Source organism: Microtus pennsylvanicus, chromosome X (genome assembly GCF_037038515.1).
Source record: "Microtus pennsylvanicus isolate mMicPen1 chromosome X, mMicPen1.hap1, whole genome shotgun sequence".
Taxonomy (NCBI): Eukaryota; Metazoa; Chordata; class Mammalia; order Rodentia; family Cricetidae; genus Microtus; species Microtus pennsylvanicus.
In genome coordinates, this window is record NC_134601.1 from 93,155,169 (window position 1) to 93,170,745 (window position 15,577).

At 44.2% G+C, this 15,577-nt stretch overlaps 1 protein-coding gene across 1 annotated transcript; it reads right to left on the reverse strand.

The window, feature by feature from the left end:
* Positions 1-12,179: 12,179 nt before the first annotated feature.
* On the reverse strand, positions 12,180-14,683 carry Gspt2 (G1 to S phase transition 2). The gene has a single exon (XM_075958079.1). It carries the CDS (start codon positions 14,474-14,476, stop codon positions 12,581-12,583), a length of 1,896 nt encoding a protein of 631 aa, XP_075814194.1. The 5' UTR covers positions 14,477-14,683; the 3' UTR covers positions 12,180-12,580.
* Positions 14,684-15,577: the final 894 nt, after the last annotated feature.

Genomic DNA, 15,577 nt, shown 5'->3' on the forward strand with positions numbered 1-15,577 from the left:
CCACCTATGTCCAGTGTTGACACTGCCCGCAGTGGGCCAGAGCTTCCAAAATCAATCACTAATCTGAAGATGCTCAAGATTATTCCAACTGAACTTTCGTCTTCCCAAGTGACCCTAGCTTGTGTCAAACACTAAAATACACCAGTACAATCGCCCCTTCGTTAACTTGACACACAAACACTTCACTATGAGACGAATATTCCTTTTCCTTTCTTGTTTATCCCCAGGATGTTAATGTTAATATAACTTTAAAAGTCCCATAGTTCCCAAAGATTCCAACACTTTGCTTTAGGAGCTGTCAACATCACACTCAATCTTCCTAAATGTAAAGTTATACCATAGTTAGAAATACCAGTGTGAGGCCTGCCTGGTCTACAAGAGCTAGTTCCTGGACTGTTACACAGAGAAACCCTGTCTTGAAAAACCAAAAAAAAGAAGAGAGAGAGAGAGAGACAGAGACAGAGACAGAGACAGAGACAGACAGAGAGAGAGACAGAGAGAGAGAGACAGAGAGAGAGACAGAGAGAGAGACAGAGAGAGAAGCTTAAAATTTTATCTCGCCTGGCAGTGGTAGTTCCAGAGCAGAGGTTCTGTCCAGAAGGAGATATAAACTGTAAGAATAGACAGTTTCACCAAGCAGTGGTGGCACATGCCTTTAATCCCAGCACTCAGGAGGCAGAGGCAGGCGGATCTCTGTGAGTTCAAGGTCAGCCTGGTCTACAAGAGCTAGTTCCAGGACAGGCTCCAAAGCTACAGAGAAACCCTATCTCGAAAATTCAAAAAAAAATATTTATCTCAAGAACTTGAATAATAAGATTAAAATTATGTGCAGCAGTTTTGACACGTGTATTATTAGGACACCCATCACAATATATCACGACTGAGAGTCTATCTGACTCCCCAAGTGTCTGGATGCCAGAAGAGTGACAGGCACCATCCTCACTTCCCTAAGCAAGTTTACAGCTCTTTCCCTGAGCAAGTTTACAGCTCTCACGTTGCCGGACTGCACTGGGTGAGAGAGCTAATGGCAGTGACACCTTCCTCCACCTGACTTGTGGATACACCTCAACAAGATGTGCTCTTCTTTCTCCACATTTAGTCCACATCCTCAGAATCGAGTCAATTATTCCTTCGAGGGAATCCCCTCCTCCCTCTACTGCCCAGAAATCAGAGACAGGCCAGCTGCAGTCTTGTTCTGTGAAAGCTTCCCCTTTCCTCTGAGACCTGTGAGGGAGGTCAATCCCTCATTCTGCTTCATCCTGCTTCAGCACCTCTGCCATGCTATAACCGTCTGCCTGTGTAGATGCCCAAGGCATTAACAACTCTTCAATAAACTTCTTACCCAAAAGGACAATCTGCCTCAATATCCTTTCTGAGGCCCCAACCTATGACCTTACTATTATAATTTAATATATTTTCATGTGATAATTTGCTATGTTTATTTTTAAGTGTCATTTACCAGATACATACTGATATAGTTTTCTGCTTAGTGTTTAAAATGATTGGCAGAATAACTTGTGGGCGAATGGGAGTGTTGGAGAAACAAAAGTGGCCACGTATATTAACTTAATAAGTTGATGAAGCTATATCCAATTGCACATAGTCTTTAGAACATACCTTCCATGTCATTTTACAATATTTACAAAACGCTACAAAAGGTAGTTTTTCTTCAAAGTCTCCAAAGCCACAATACACAGTAATGAAAACCAGAATCTCTGGATTTAGCACTTTATCTCATTGTTTGATTGTTTCCGACACTGGGATTAACCTAGGTCTTGTATTATGCTACATAAGCGCTGTACACCACCAGCCCTCTTTTTTACTTTTCATTTTCAAACAGGTACCTAAGTTACCTAGGTTGACCTTGAACTCGCCCTATAGTCCAGTAGGCCTTGCACTTGTGATTTTTCTTACCCCAACCTCCCTTGTAGCTGGGTTGAGTTCTGACCTATTAGACTGTGCTTCAGTGGCATTTTCAAGGTTACTTTCAAATAAATGAGTTAACTATATATCAGATGTTTACAGCCAATGGACAAAGGACAGAACATTGCTTTTCCCCCTCCCTCCTGGTAAGAAGCCAGCATGTGTGCTTGCATTACCGTGCCTGTCCAAAGGTATCTCAAGATACATATTCCTGCCAGACCATTTTTAATGAATTTACTTATGACCTCACACTTACCCCAGCATTGCTGCAACAGCTTCGGCCTTCTACAACACTCCAAGTATCCTCTTCTCTTATCCATGTTCTTCTAAGAAATTGCCTCTTCTGTAGAACCTGCAACACATTACCTGGGCATGTACTTACTTCGGCATAGCATGTCCACCCCACACCCTATATCAAAGAACTCTCGGGGCTTGAGTCTTATTCAGAAAAGTTCTACAAAGCAAATGACTTAATTATCTCCATCTTATGCACAAGGAACCTGAACTTCACGAGGAGCTGCTTTACTCATAATTCTGATAAGCAGATCCCTAAGGCCTTGCTTCCCCCCTGCCCGCCCTCCCCCCCCCCCCGTGCCAAGATCACCAAGGGAAATATCGGCAATGAAAGAGAAAGAAGCCCATTTGCATACTCCGCACGGAACATGTCATGTCCGATGGAGGAAGCTGCTGGCAGGGTCTGGGACCTCAGGGTAGTGCAGAGCAGAACCGGTCTCCCATAGCAATGGTTACAAGCCTGCACACTCTAGTTATATGTGGTATCTTGTGTTCTGCTAACTCAGATATGCATAGATAATACGGGATTTCATATTTATCCTTTAGAATTTGGAAGCCTTGTAAATCTCAGTGTTCTCAGAGTTGGCTTCATGCTGCCTGTATTTCCAACAGCTTTCTCTTCTTACAGAAATAATTCTGATGTGCATTCATTGCTAGCTACCTTGGAGCACAATCCATTCTGCTAGGAAACTGCTGTTATATTTTTGTTCATGACTTCAGTTTCACTCTAGGTATGTTACAGCTCTGAAAGGAACAGTATCTTGACTGTCAGAAGCCAAGGAATCCTACAGAGTCGCACTGCACAACAAACCTCACAAGAAGATTGGGAAATAGACAGGAAATGTTTAGCTATGAGAGTCTAGAGGAGTTGTGGGATTATGACGGGCAGCTCTGAAGGGAAGGCAGGAGAAGAGGGCAGGAAGGGGCACAGGAAACTGCAGGATTACAGCTGCAAGGGTAGAGGGGACAGGGTCAGGTGAAGAGACCCAAAATAGCCTAAAGACCAAGGCTGTGGGGTACCACAGTTCCAAGAGTACCAGAGGGCTGCCAGATACTCAATGGTCACCTCCTCAGGCTCAGGGAAGCATTTACATGACCAACAGAAGGGGGAATTGAACAAATTGCCACTGGTGGATGGGGTGCCAAGCAATTGGTGAGCAGGAAGGTGAGTCTGTTGTGGGTGGACCAGAGGTGAGGGTGAGGGTCCTAGTGTGGCTCAGACCCTAACGGGGAGCACAGGCACCAGGAGAGCCTATGTGAGTCACCCCACAAAAAGCTATCCTGACAGTCGGGAGCCAAGTATTACCACAAAGTCACACTGCACAATAAACTTCACACACAGATTTACTAGGAGGGAAAACTCAGGTAGATGGTTGCCTGGGTTCAGGTGCGAGGCAACAGAGAACTGAACAGAAGGCAGGCCTTATATAGGGTTTCTTGGGGGTTGGAGCTTTCCAGGGTGGCATGGGATTGGTGGGATTAGTGTGGCCTGATCTTGAGGCACAATCAGGGATTGGTGGGATTTTTTTCTGTAGGGCGGTGCCTGGCCCCTCTCCTGCCTTGTGGGGAGGTGAGAGAAGTCTGGTGTGTGGGGGGATGGGTGGAGCTGGCCATTGAAGCTCCTTAGGGGCAGGGCCTGGCTGTTAGAGCTCCTCAGGGGTGGGGCCTAGTGTTGGAGCTCTTCAAGGGATGGGGCCTGGCTGCCAATGTAGTCAGGGGGTAGAGCCTGGCAGCTGGAGGTCTCCAAGGGCTGAGTCTATAAGAGCAGAGTCTCTGTATGAATCAGGGAAAGCCAACACTAGGTTTAACTGCAAAGAATCCTTGAATTACTAACTGTTAACTATTGATCATTACATTATTTTACTCATTACCATATTATGATGCCACCTCTTATCTATATTCAATCACTGCCCTGCAAGGGACTCTTTAATACATCTCTTGCTGTTCAGAACCTACTCTCTTCTTGAATGTTAGCTTTTTTGTTTTGTTTTGTTTTTTTGAGACAGGGTTTTTCTGTGTAGCCCTAGCTGTCCTGAAACTAGCTCTGTAGACCAGGCTGGCCTCAAACTCTCAGAGATCCTCCTGCCTCTGCCTCTTGAGTGCTGGGATTAAAGGCATGTGCCGCCACTGCCTGGCTGAATGTAAGACTTTTAGGCTTTCATGCTACGGAGATGATTCAACAGGTACAAGGGCTTGCACAACAACCCGAGTTTGACTCGCAGAGCACATGTAAACAGTCAGATGTGGTAACATGTATCTGTGATCCCGGCACTTCTATGGCAATATGGGATTCAGAGACCTGAGGATTTAGAAAATCCCAGGCCACCTATCCTGGAGCATGCTGCCCAGCAGAAACAAGAGCCCCTGCCTTAACAATGTGGAATGTGAGAGGTGATTCCCAAAGGTTATCCTTTGTCCTTTCTACACACGCACACACATGTACGCGCATACACAACAAATAAATAATATAATTCTAAAAAAGAACTATGTTTGTGATTCATCTGCCCTCTCATACAGAGACTGCTTGCTTGTTTGTTTTTAGCATGCCTTGAACACCAGGGATAAGGATGAAGCATCTGGTCATTAGCAATCTAATCCAAGCGCTCTAAGTACTTGGAAATTAAAAAAAATACCTGGATGGAGGGGAGAGGACCTTGGACTTCCCACAGGGCAGGGAACCCTGACTGCTCTTTGGACTGGAGAGGGAGGGGGAGGGGGAATGGGGGGTGAATGGGAGGAGGGGAGGAGGTGAAAATTTGTAATAATAATAAAATTTTTAAAAAAATGCATTTCATCTCACCTATTCATTTATATACTCAAAAACCTGTTTTAAAGGCAGTCTAGAAAACTAGTCATACGAGTATCAGTTAAGAAAGGTGCAAAAACGAATATAAATGTGGAAGTCAAACATTAAAACCTAATCCAGCCAGTTAACCCTGCTGAAATTCTTGGGGTAATTATTGGTCACTTATCATGTAAATTTAGTGATGGAAAAAGTTCAGTGAGATTACACTAAAGCAAGTTAGACTTAGGACATAATTCATCTATGCCTCCATTAGAGAACAGAGTAAGCTTTTAATCTAGGGCCCCAGGGGCTAGTGAAATGGCTCAGTGGTTAAGAGCACTAGCTGTTCTTCCAGAGGACTCGGGTTCAATTCCCAGCAACCACAGGGCAGCTCACAGCTGTTTGTCACTCCAGTTCTAGAGTACCCAACACCTTCATGCAGAGAGAACACCAATGAGCATAACTCAGTGCCTCAGTGCCCCAAATGTGAATAAATATCTGTAATTGGGTATGCATTGTGTGTGTGTATACTGTATCTCTTAATTTATATGATATATATGTGTGTGTGTATATGTATGTATATACACAGATTATATATACATATATATCATAACAAGTAAGAGATACAGTGCCATGACTGGACAGGGTAGTCTGACTATAAACAACTTTTTATTTATATTTCTAATCTCCTCATACTGAAACTGAAGCGAGATGTCAATATTGACTGCTTAAACTTTTGAAGAAGCTCAGCATTTATAAGAGGAAAAAAATCCTCATTGGAGACTGAGAAAGACATGCAAAATTAGAGTTTAGGAGATGGCTCAGTGGATTAAGTATTTACTAAGCAAGCATGTGGACCAGAGTTTGGATTCCCACAACCTAGGTAAAACCTTGGCAGTTATTTTGGCTGCCTGTAACCCCAGAACTTTAGATGCAGATAGAGGAGATCCCTGAACCAAGTTGGTAACCAGAATCAGTAAGCTCTTTGTTCAGTGAGAGAGACAATGCTTCAGTAAAGACAACCTGAAGACGCTCTACAGCAGTTCCGGGCTTTCCCATGCACACGTGCTTATACACATCTCTCACACTGTGTACCCCTACACACTGTACCCACATATATGTACGTACATATACCTGTGCAAAAAGCCATATATGCAAAATTACCTGTATTTGCAAATTCAACTTAATATTGAGTACAAGAAGCATCCCTCCTCTTTTCTATCACACGGCCTGTTTATTCAGAAGGTTTTTTTTTTTTTTTTTTGGTTTTTCGAGACAGGGTTTCTTTGTGGTTTTGGAGCCTGTCCTGGAACTAGCTCTTGTAGACCAGGCTGGTCTTGAACTCACAGAGATCCACCTGCCTCTGCCTCCCAAGTGCTGGGATTAAAGGCGTGCGCCACCACCGCCCGGCCTATTCAGAAGGTTTTTATTCTCTCTCCATTTCTCCCATTGTGGCGGTTTGTGGGATATGCACACACACATGACCTGCTGTGAGAAACCCTCTCCTGAATACTAAGACGAGTTCAGCTTTTTTTAAGGAGTAGCTTTGGGTCAAGTTTTCCTTCTTATAGGTGGCCAGTTATGAGTAGATATTATTTTTTTTTAATGTAGAAGAAAATAAATTGCTGAGCCTGTGGCCGTTGAATCATTTCCTTTCAAGGGGTATAAAATGAAAACTAACATTCCCCTTATTTTACAGTTCCATTCAACTAGGCTATTTGTACTGTCTAGTGTTTATATGGGAACTTTAACAAGAGACTGCCGCACTGTAGTGAAGCTGAATCAGGACAGCTTGAAAAGAGAATTTGCTTTGAGAGCGGATCTTTTGAGGAGAGGGACAGTGACCTTGGCAGTTAAGGAAAACACTGGAAAAGCTGTTCCTAGGTAGCAAAGAAACCGGCTTTTGTGAGAAATACAGCATGCTGTTACCAGCCAAACATTTCCTCTGCTTTCCTTCCTGGGTCTCTGCTGCCATGGAACGCGGGCTCACTCCCTTCTTCATGTCACGTTTCCTCAGAGCTGTCCTATAAAGTCCAGAGAAGTAGATGAGAAATCTTAGGATAAACGTTGCTAGAAGGATTTGGGAGGAGAAGAAGAGGGCATCAGGGGATTTGGAGGGAGGTGGTGTTAGATATGATCAAAAATGCATCCCATATACTTAGGAAATTGTCAAAGGATAAAGAAAAGTATTTTATAACTAAAAAGCCAATGGGCACATACTGATGAATCCTGAAGCACATAGCGCATTGTGTATTTAGTATGCACATGGGGAAATTACACATAATCTTATTTGATAGAAATTTGAGATAAAGCTTTTAAAGAGTGCATTAGTTATTTATATGTGTTGATGATAAAAATAGTGACCAACACAGCTTAAAGAAAAAAACTGAGTTGATTTTGGCTATGGTTGCAGAGGGATAAAAGCCCATCATGCATCACGATAGACACAGCAGCAAGAGGCAAGCATGGCAGAAGGAGCCAGAAGCCTAGGACGCACATCCTCAATGACAAGAGTGAAGCAGAGGAGAGCGCGACCTGGACAAAGGGTGGCATTATACCCACTCAAACCTGCAGATAAAGGGTGGTATTATACTCACTCAAAACCTGCTCTCAGTGGCATCCTTCCTCCAGGAAGGCCACACCTCCTGACCATCCCTAAATAGGACTACAACTGGGGACCACAGGTTCAAATACATGAGCCTATGGGCGGAAATTGTATTCAAACAATCACATTCTACTCCGTGGACTCCACAGACTCATGCTCATACCATAATGCAAACTGCATCCAGTCAAGCTTTCAAAATGTCCCGGGCTTTAAAAGCCCCAGCACTGCTTAAAAGTTCAACATCCAAAGTCTCTTTCGAGACTCAAGGCAGTCTCTTAATCGTAGCTCCCTGTAAATACAAAAAAAGCAAATTACATACTTCCAATATGCAGTGGCACAGAATATGCATTACCATCCTGAAAGGGAGGAGAGGAGGCAGAGGAAGGAAAAATTGCCCAAAGGAAGCCAGGAACCCAGAATGGCAAACACTAAATCCTGTAACTCTTATGTTCTACGTTAAAGGACTTAGATGGCTCTGTGCTTTCAGTTTTTTTTTTTAAAGAATCTATTTATTTATTTATTATGTATACAATATTCTGTCTGCGTGTATTCCTACAGGCCAGAAGAGGGCACCAGACCTCATTTCAGATGGTTGTGAGCCACCATGTGGTTGCTGGGAATTGAACTCAGGACCTTTGGAAGAGCAGGCAATGCTCTTAACCGCTGAGCCATCTCTCCAGCCCCCTGTGCTTTCAGTTTTGGTGCCTCCAACATACATCTCCTCTGAGACTGGTTTCGCTTCATGCACGCAGCTCTCCTGGGCAGATATCTCACAGCTCTGACACCACTCACATCTTAGGGATAGGCTTCATTCTCGCAACTTCATGCAATGGCCTCTCCGGGCCTTCATGCAGGGACTCCCCTAACACACACTACCTGGGCTCTCTGGAAACACAAAAAAAAGAGGAATCTACAACCCCTTCACTCTCGCATCTTTCATGCCCCTAAAGCCAGCACCACAGGAATGATACTGCCAAGTTAGGCTGCCGACTAGGGATGGATCTACACTTCCCTGAACCCCAGCAGCAGCTTTCATTTGCTGTTGCTTTCTAGAAGCAGAAACCACTCTAGGCTCTCTTTCCCGAGTCAGAAGCTTAACTGGGTTGAGTCTTGGCCTGAAGGAACCCTGCCATTTATTCAAGAGCAGAGAAGGCCTCTCCTCAGTGGTGTTAATCTCCTTCACGATTATAATTATAGCCCCTCTTCCAGCCAATCTTCCTCTCTCCAAACTGTGTATTTTGTATTTCTTTTTGTGCCACTTTCTCTTTCTCATCTGAGACCTGCAAGAGCATGATCAATAATAATCATGCCACAGATTCAGTGTGCTACAGCACTGCACTCGCCTCTGCCAAAGAAATTACTCCAATTTTCACGAGCTGGGCAAATTACTGTTGTTAACATGTCCATATTAGCTAAAGAAATTTATAGATTCAAGGCAAGGTCTGTCAAAATACTAACAGCCTTGTCCATAGAGCTATGTCCCAGGATAGCCAAAGTAATCTTGAGTAAAAAGAACAAAGCTTGGAAGTATCGCATATTCAAAATAGAAATAACTAGAAGCATGGCACTGGCATATAAAAATATACATGGAGAAGTGAAATAAAATAGAGAAATAACTGGGTGTGTTTATAACCAACTTATCCTTAAAAAGATGTCAAAAAAACATGGTGTCAGCTCACATGTAGTCGAATGAAACAGGAAGCCTTTGCTCTGTACCAGAATCAGCACAAATGGATCCAATACCTTTATGGGAGATCTGGAACCTAGTAAAGGAAAACATGGGGGAGGGGCAGAAATGTTTAAACACATGCAAGTTTCCTGGATAGAACTCCTAGTCCACTTTTTAAAATTTAGTCTCAAGTGAGTTCTTAGGAAAGGGGCAGAAGGCAGCCATTTTCTTTGCCAAAAACACAGAAATGGGCTCTAACCCAAATGCTCACACTGTTCCCTTCTGACCGCTTGTGAGCCAGGCTGCTACCTTCGGAGTTACTCTCGGCACTACAGTCTTCAAGGCTCCCACTAATGTCTGCTTACGGCATCCCACCTCTTTTCCAGTCCCAAGTTTCCGTGCTCCCGCATTCCTCTAAGAAACAACATGGCTGTGTTCTACACAGCAACCTGGGATAACACACCATGGCCAGAAGCAACTTACAGACTGAAGGGTTTATTTAGGCCCACGGTTCCAGAGAGAGAAACGATCAGCACGGCAGGGAAGCACGGCAGCAAGCAGCAGACATGACAGCTGGAGCAGGAAGCTGAGCACGCACATCCTCAACTGCAGGCAGGAAGCAGAGAGAGCAACTGGAGGTGGGGTGAGACCAGAAACAATCAAAGCCCACCCCTAGTGACATACTACCTCCAGCAAGACCGCACTTCCTAAACCTCCCCCAAACAGCACTGCCAACAGAGAACCGAGTATTCAAATACATGAGCCTATAAGGGACATTCTTACTTAAACCATCATAAAGTTAATTTAATATGAATTGGAGATAGCAGAAATTTCCTAGCAGGGTACTCCCCTGATTGAGACAGGTAGTTCAGCGCACTGGGCAAACTAATGCTGCGCTAGCAAATAGCCCTAATTTGAAACGTTGAAAAATATTAGATGCTAACAACTGTAAAGTACCTAGAAATTTGAAAGAAACGTTACCGTATGTTTTTATCTACTGGTGGTTCTGTGTGGCAGGTGGTCACCGTGTCGCTCAGGCTGTCCTCAAACTCGTTGTGACCTTGAAGAACTGACCTTGAACACATCATCTTCTTGCCTCAGTTTACACTGCAAGCCGGTGTCACAATGCTGGGTTCACATCTACTATTGTAAAAGAGTTAGACTCTGGTGTCCCCAACCTCCTGAAGGATAGGATTCTCAGTGAACTGCAAAGAAATAATTTCTAAAATAGACTTTTAAGCATTATGACATTTTCTCTGAACGTTATGTGTATGCCTCTCTCCTACACACAAACATTTAGGAACCATTTTTTTTTTAAAAATTTTCCAAAACAGGTAGAAACAGAGTTCTATCCTGGCTTTTCTTTTGGCCAAAAGTGCGAGAGAGATTGTGTGTGTGTGTGTGTGTGTGTGTGTGTGTGTGTGTGTGTGTGTGTATGTTGTATTTGTAAATATAATACACACACACACATACATAGATATAGATATTGGTCAATTACTAAAATTACTTTGACAGTAATATAGCGTTACATTTTTTAAAAATGACTGCCAAGAGCTGGATGTGGTGGCTTACATTTATAATTTTAACACTAAGGGTACTGAAGCAGGCTGATCACCACAAGCTCAAGGCCAGCCTAGGTTACACCGTGGGGCCAACATGGCTAGGGGGACATTCTCCAAAGAGTGACTGCTAAGGTATAATTTTTACCAAGTACTAGACTGGCCTGGTTGCTGTACAAAATTTAGTACACAAAAAAAGGAGGATTTCTTAATGCCAAAAGATGAAACCAGACAGCCACTGACATTTACGATTAAACAGCTGTGTTCCTGGCTGCACGGGGTTTCTTGTGGATCAGGTTAGCTGATGCACAGCAAGCTAAAATCTTTCTCTCAAGAGGGTGCTCTGATGATGCACAATAGAGCCCTGCTGTTAGCAATCTAACACCGTCAGTAACGATCTAATACACTGAGACAGGAGTGTCATGGGCACAAAAAGAAAAGGACCACAGAGAAGGAGACACTGGCTTTACACAAAGAAACAGACCATGGAAAAAACGCTGCATTGCCTGAGCATAGGCCCAGGGTGCTGCAGCCACAGTGCTGACAGCCATCAGCCTGCACATGAGGGCTAGTAAGGGAGTTTCTTACTCCAAATATAGGGCTGTACCTTAAAGAAGCCGGCTCTGCACACCACTGGGAAGATCTTTACACTAAGCCACTACCTACTTACCAGACAGAAAGCTCTCCAGCAGTTGACAGTTCTGAGGGTCAGCAAGTCATTCTTCTGGCAACAAATCTAACTACCATGGATTTGTTTGGAGAACAGATTCTAATGAACCCTAAGCCACGAGGAATAGACTCCTCACTTCCCACGTCAAGTCCTTTGTTTCGGTTAATGACACAGAGCCCCGATTCAATAATTTACCTTTGCAGTAGTTGTGTCCGTTACTGTGTCTTGCACCCTAAATTTCACAGTGAGTGACACCAAAGCATGTTAAAGATGATGGAGTGGATAAGAGCCTATTCAAAATATATAGTCTGAAACCTTAGGGGTACATGTGATTTGGCCGGGCTCAACACTATGGGACCTAATGGAAGACCAAAAAAAAAAAAAAAAAAAGATAATCTTCATTTTCAAATAATAACTGGGTAAGTAGAAAAGAACTCCTTTACTAATTGAACTTAGACAATGAAAACACAGTTAACTGGGAAGGGCACTAAGGTTTTTTTTTTATATAGTAAAGTTTTCCTTTAGTACAAACCTGTGTGGTTTTGACCAATTCCTCATTTCAAACGGTGGAGTTTTTCTTAAGCCCAAGTAATAATGTATTCAATTCTTGGGAAAAAAACTAATGAAACTATATTGTATATAAATTCAAGCATTATTCAAACACACTTCGAATCTTGCAGTTTCGAATGGAACACTTTATTTACATGTTAGAGATCTTCATTAACATATACACAGTGACACACTGATTGTTCTGCACAGAACAAATGATGTCTAGATATCCCGAAGGGAAATTGAAAATGTAAAATATATTATTTTTAGTATTGTAGACAGTCACATACACGTCACTTACAAAGCTATTACTGATCTGTCCAAGGAAGCAGAGTGGCGTGGAGGGAGGAAACTGGAGGATGCATTCAAGAGAGACAGAACTGAGATCTCAACATGAGAAAGCTGACAAAACATGGATTTTTGCTGTGAAACTGCTCTGCAAAACACGGACAAAAGTCTATCAATGGGCAGTAAATTGCAGTCCATCTGTCGCACATTACGGGTGCAGAGGCATCAATGAAATCGCTTAGTCCTTCTCTGGGACCAGTTTCAGAACTTTGCCAATTGCGATTGTCTTACCCTCATCTCTCAGAGTAAAACGACCCATCTGAGGAAAATCTTTAAATGTCTCCAGGCAGATAGTTCCTGCTGTCCTTAGGCGGGCAATGCACACTTGATCTTGTTTCACAAAGCGGGGCCGGGTCTTACTTTTTTCTCCTGACTTCTTGTCTATCAAGGAGATTAAGGCTGTTATCTCGACCTCCTCGATACAAGTGTGAATGTGGAGCACGGCGTTGTAACCAGGGCAGATGATGGATTTGTGCTCAATAATCACAATCTGAACATCAAAGGTGCGCCCAGAGTGGCAAAGATTACTGGGTTCACAAAGGATGAAGCCTGGAAGAATCTCCTCTTCTTCGATTCCTTTCAGTCTGATTTTGATGTTTTCCCCCGGGGCTACAAAATCAGTTTCAGCATCATCAGAGACTATTCCTAGAACTTCCACATTGTGCTTGTTTGGCATCATCACGAGCTGCTGCCCTTTAAAAATGGATCCTGACTCCAGCTTTCCCAGGACCACAGTGCCCATATCCTTGTACTTATCCACAATTGGCAACCTGATTGGCCCATCAACCGATCTGTTGAAGTTTGGCAAACTATCCAAATATGGAATAAATGGTAAGCCAGTGTACCAAGGGCAGAAAGCTGACTGCTCTTTAATATTTGCTCCTGTCAGTCCTGAGCAGGGCATAAAGTGAATGTCCTTTTTAGGGCTGAAGCCAACTTTTTTCAAAAAGGGCACCAGTTTTTCTTTGCATTCTTCATACCGCTCACTGCTCCAGTCTACCGTGGGGTCATCCATCTTATTAATAAGCACGATTAGGTATTTGACCCCTGCTGTTTTTGCCAGCATCGCATGCTCTCTGGTCTGTCCACCTTTCTCAAATCCAGTTTCAAATTCTCCTTTCCTGGCAGAGATGACCAGCACAGCCAAGTCAGCTTGAGAAGCACCACCAATCATATTCGGGACAAAACTCTTGTGGCCAGGGGCATCTAAAATTGTGAAATGTTTCTTTTCTGTTTCAAAATATGCACGCCCCACTTCCACTGTCTTACCCTTGTCTCGTTCCTCCTGATTGGTGTCTAAGGCCCAGGACAGATACCAAGTCTCTCTGTTCTTCTCCTTAGCTTCTCTTTCGTATTTCTCCAGTGTCCTTCGGTCAACCATTCCAGTCAAAAACATTATTTGCCCTCCAATGGTTGACTTGCCAGCATCTACATGCCCAATGAACACCACATTTACGTGTTCTTTCTTAGGAGCACCTGCTGGTATGACCACAGATTTTGACTTCCTCATTTCCTCTTTCTCCTCCACCATTTCCTTGCCACTTTCTTCTGGGGGCCCTGCATCTCCCAAAGAACCCTCGGGCTTTGCTTCACTTAGTTCTTTAAGCTCCCACGATTCTTCCAGGGCCATCTCCACCTCTCCATTTTCTACAACAGGTTCTGAAAGTTCCATGCTTACAACCGAACTGGAACCTTCCCACGACACGAAAGGTCCATCTTTGGGAGGTTCCACAGGTGCTCCCCATCCCAGCCTTTTACCTTGAGGGTCTGCGGCGCCGGTGCAGGTTTCGTAGCTGCTGGAGGCTGTGGGGGCGGGCAGCTGGGCCGATCCCGGCAGGAAGCTGGGCACGAACTCCGCGGCTCTTGCGCTAGGCACGAAAGGTTTGGCGTTGATGTTGAGCTGACTGCTGAAGGCCATGCTGAGATGCTGGCGCTGGGCCTCCGCTTCCGCTGCCTCGGCCACTGTCGTGGCCGCAGAGGCGATTCCATCCCCACTCGGAGGCGAACCCGGGGCTTCCATGTCCACCTGATCCCAGCAGTCGGGAGCTGAGTCGCTGCTGCTGCCGAGATCCATGGTCTGAGCAGCCGGGGTGAGGTGGAGAAGGAGGGAGGTAGGCAGGTCAGAACGAGCCTGGTCCACCGATGGTGGCAAGGCGGAACAGCCAAGGGCCACGGGATAGCTACGCGAACCTCAGCGGCGCGGAGGCAGCAAAGCGCAGATGCTGCATCCACAGCTGCGGCGCGGCAGATATGGCCGCTCAAAGCTCGGCTCCTGTGTGTAAGCGAATCTCCTCCCCCAAATCCCAATCACTTCCGACTCCTCCACCCCTGACCCAACGCCTGTGGTGAATTGACCCCTCACTGCCATCCGTAGGTTTGTCCCCTTTAATTCTCAGACAGAGGCTAAGTCCATAAGTACAGTTTTTAAAATGAGATTTCCTATTTACTTTGGTTCATATTGGGAGAATGATTTGACCACATCCCAATGATTAAACCTTAGCTACACACCTGACTTCAAATTCTACTAAAATTTTCACATAAAACGAAAACCCCTATTGAATAAATGGAGGCAAAATGAGCAATCCAAGGTTGGGGGGCGGGGGAGAATAAGTGATGCTTAGCCGGGGATTTAAGAGATGTATAGATAGTGATTGCAACTTAAGATCACTTATTAATTTGAAATCTAGAGGCTGCTTTGGTCCCACTGGTGCCCTATCGGCTTTCATTTTAAGGATGGGGTTAAAGATATTTTTAAATTTCCAAGGAAGGCAGTGTTTCGACGATGCGTTCTGGTACCTGGACCGTAGCTGGCAGGTGTACTAAGGCATCTGCCCTATTCACCGGGACTTCTCCAAGAGTATACTCTAGAATCTCAGGCCACGATCTTTCACCTTCATTCGGAGAGCCTGAAACCAGAACTGGGTTTACAGTAAGAATCAATGAAGCTGTGATGATTAAAGAAGCCGTGGCTGTAAGCTCAGTTAAAGCAACTACGACCTCTGAGGTGGAAAAATATCCTTAAGGCTCTAATCAATAGACTCTCACCATCAGACAAAGTTGACATTTTATCTAAAACCCGGATGGCATTGTTTGTAAATTATCTCATAGCAAACAGAGAGGGGAAGCAGGGGACAATACAATTTGCATTTTCTAGGTGGAGAGTTTATTTTAAATC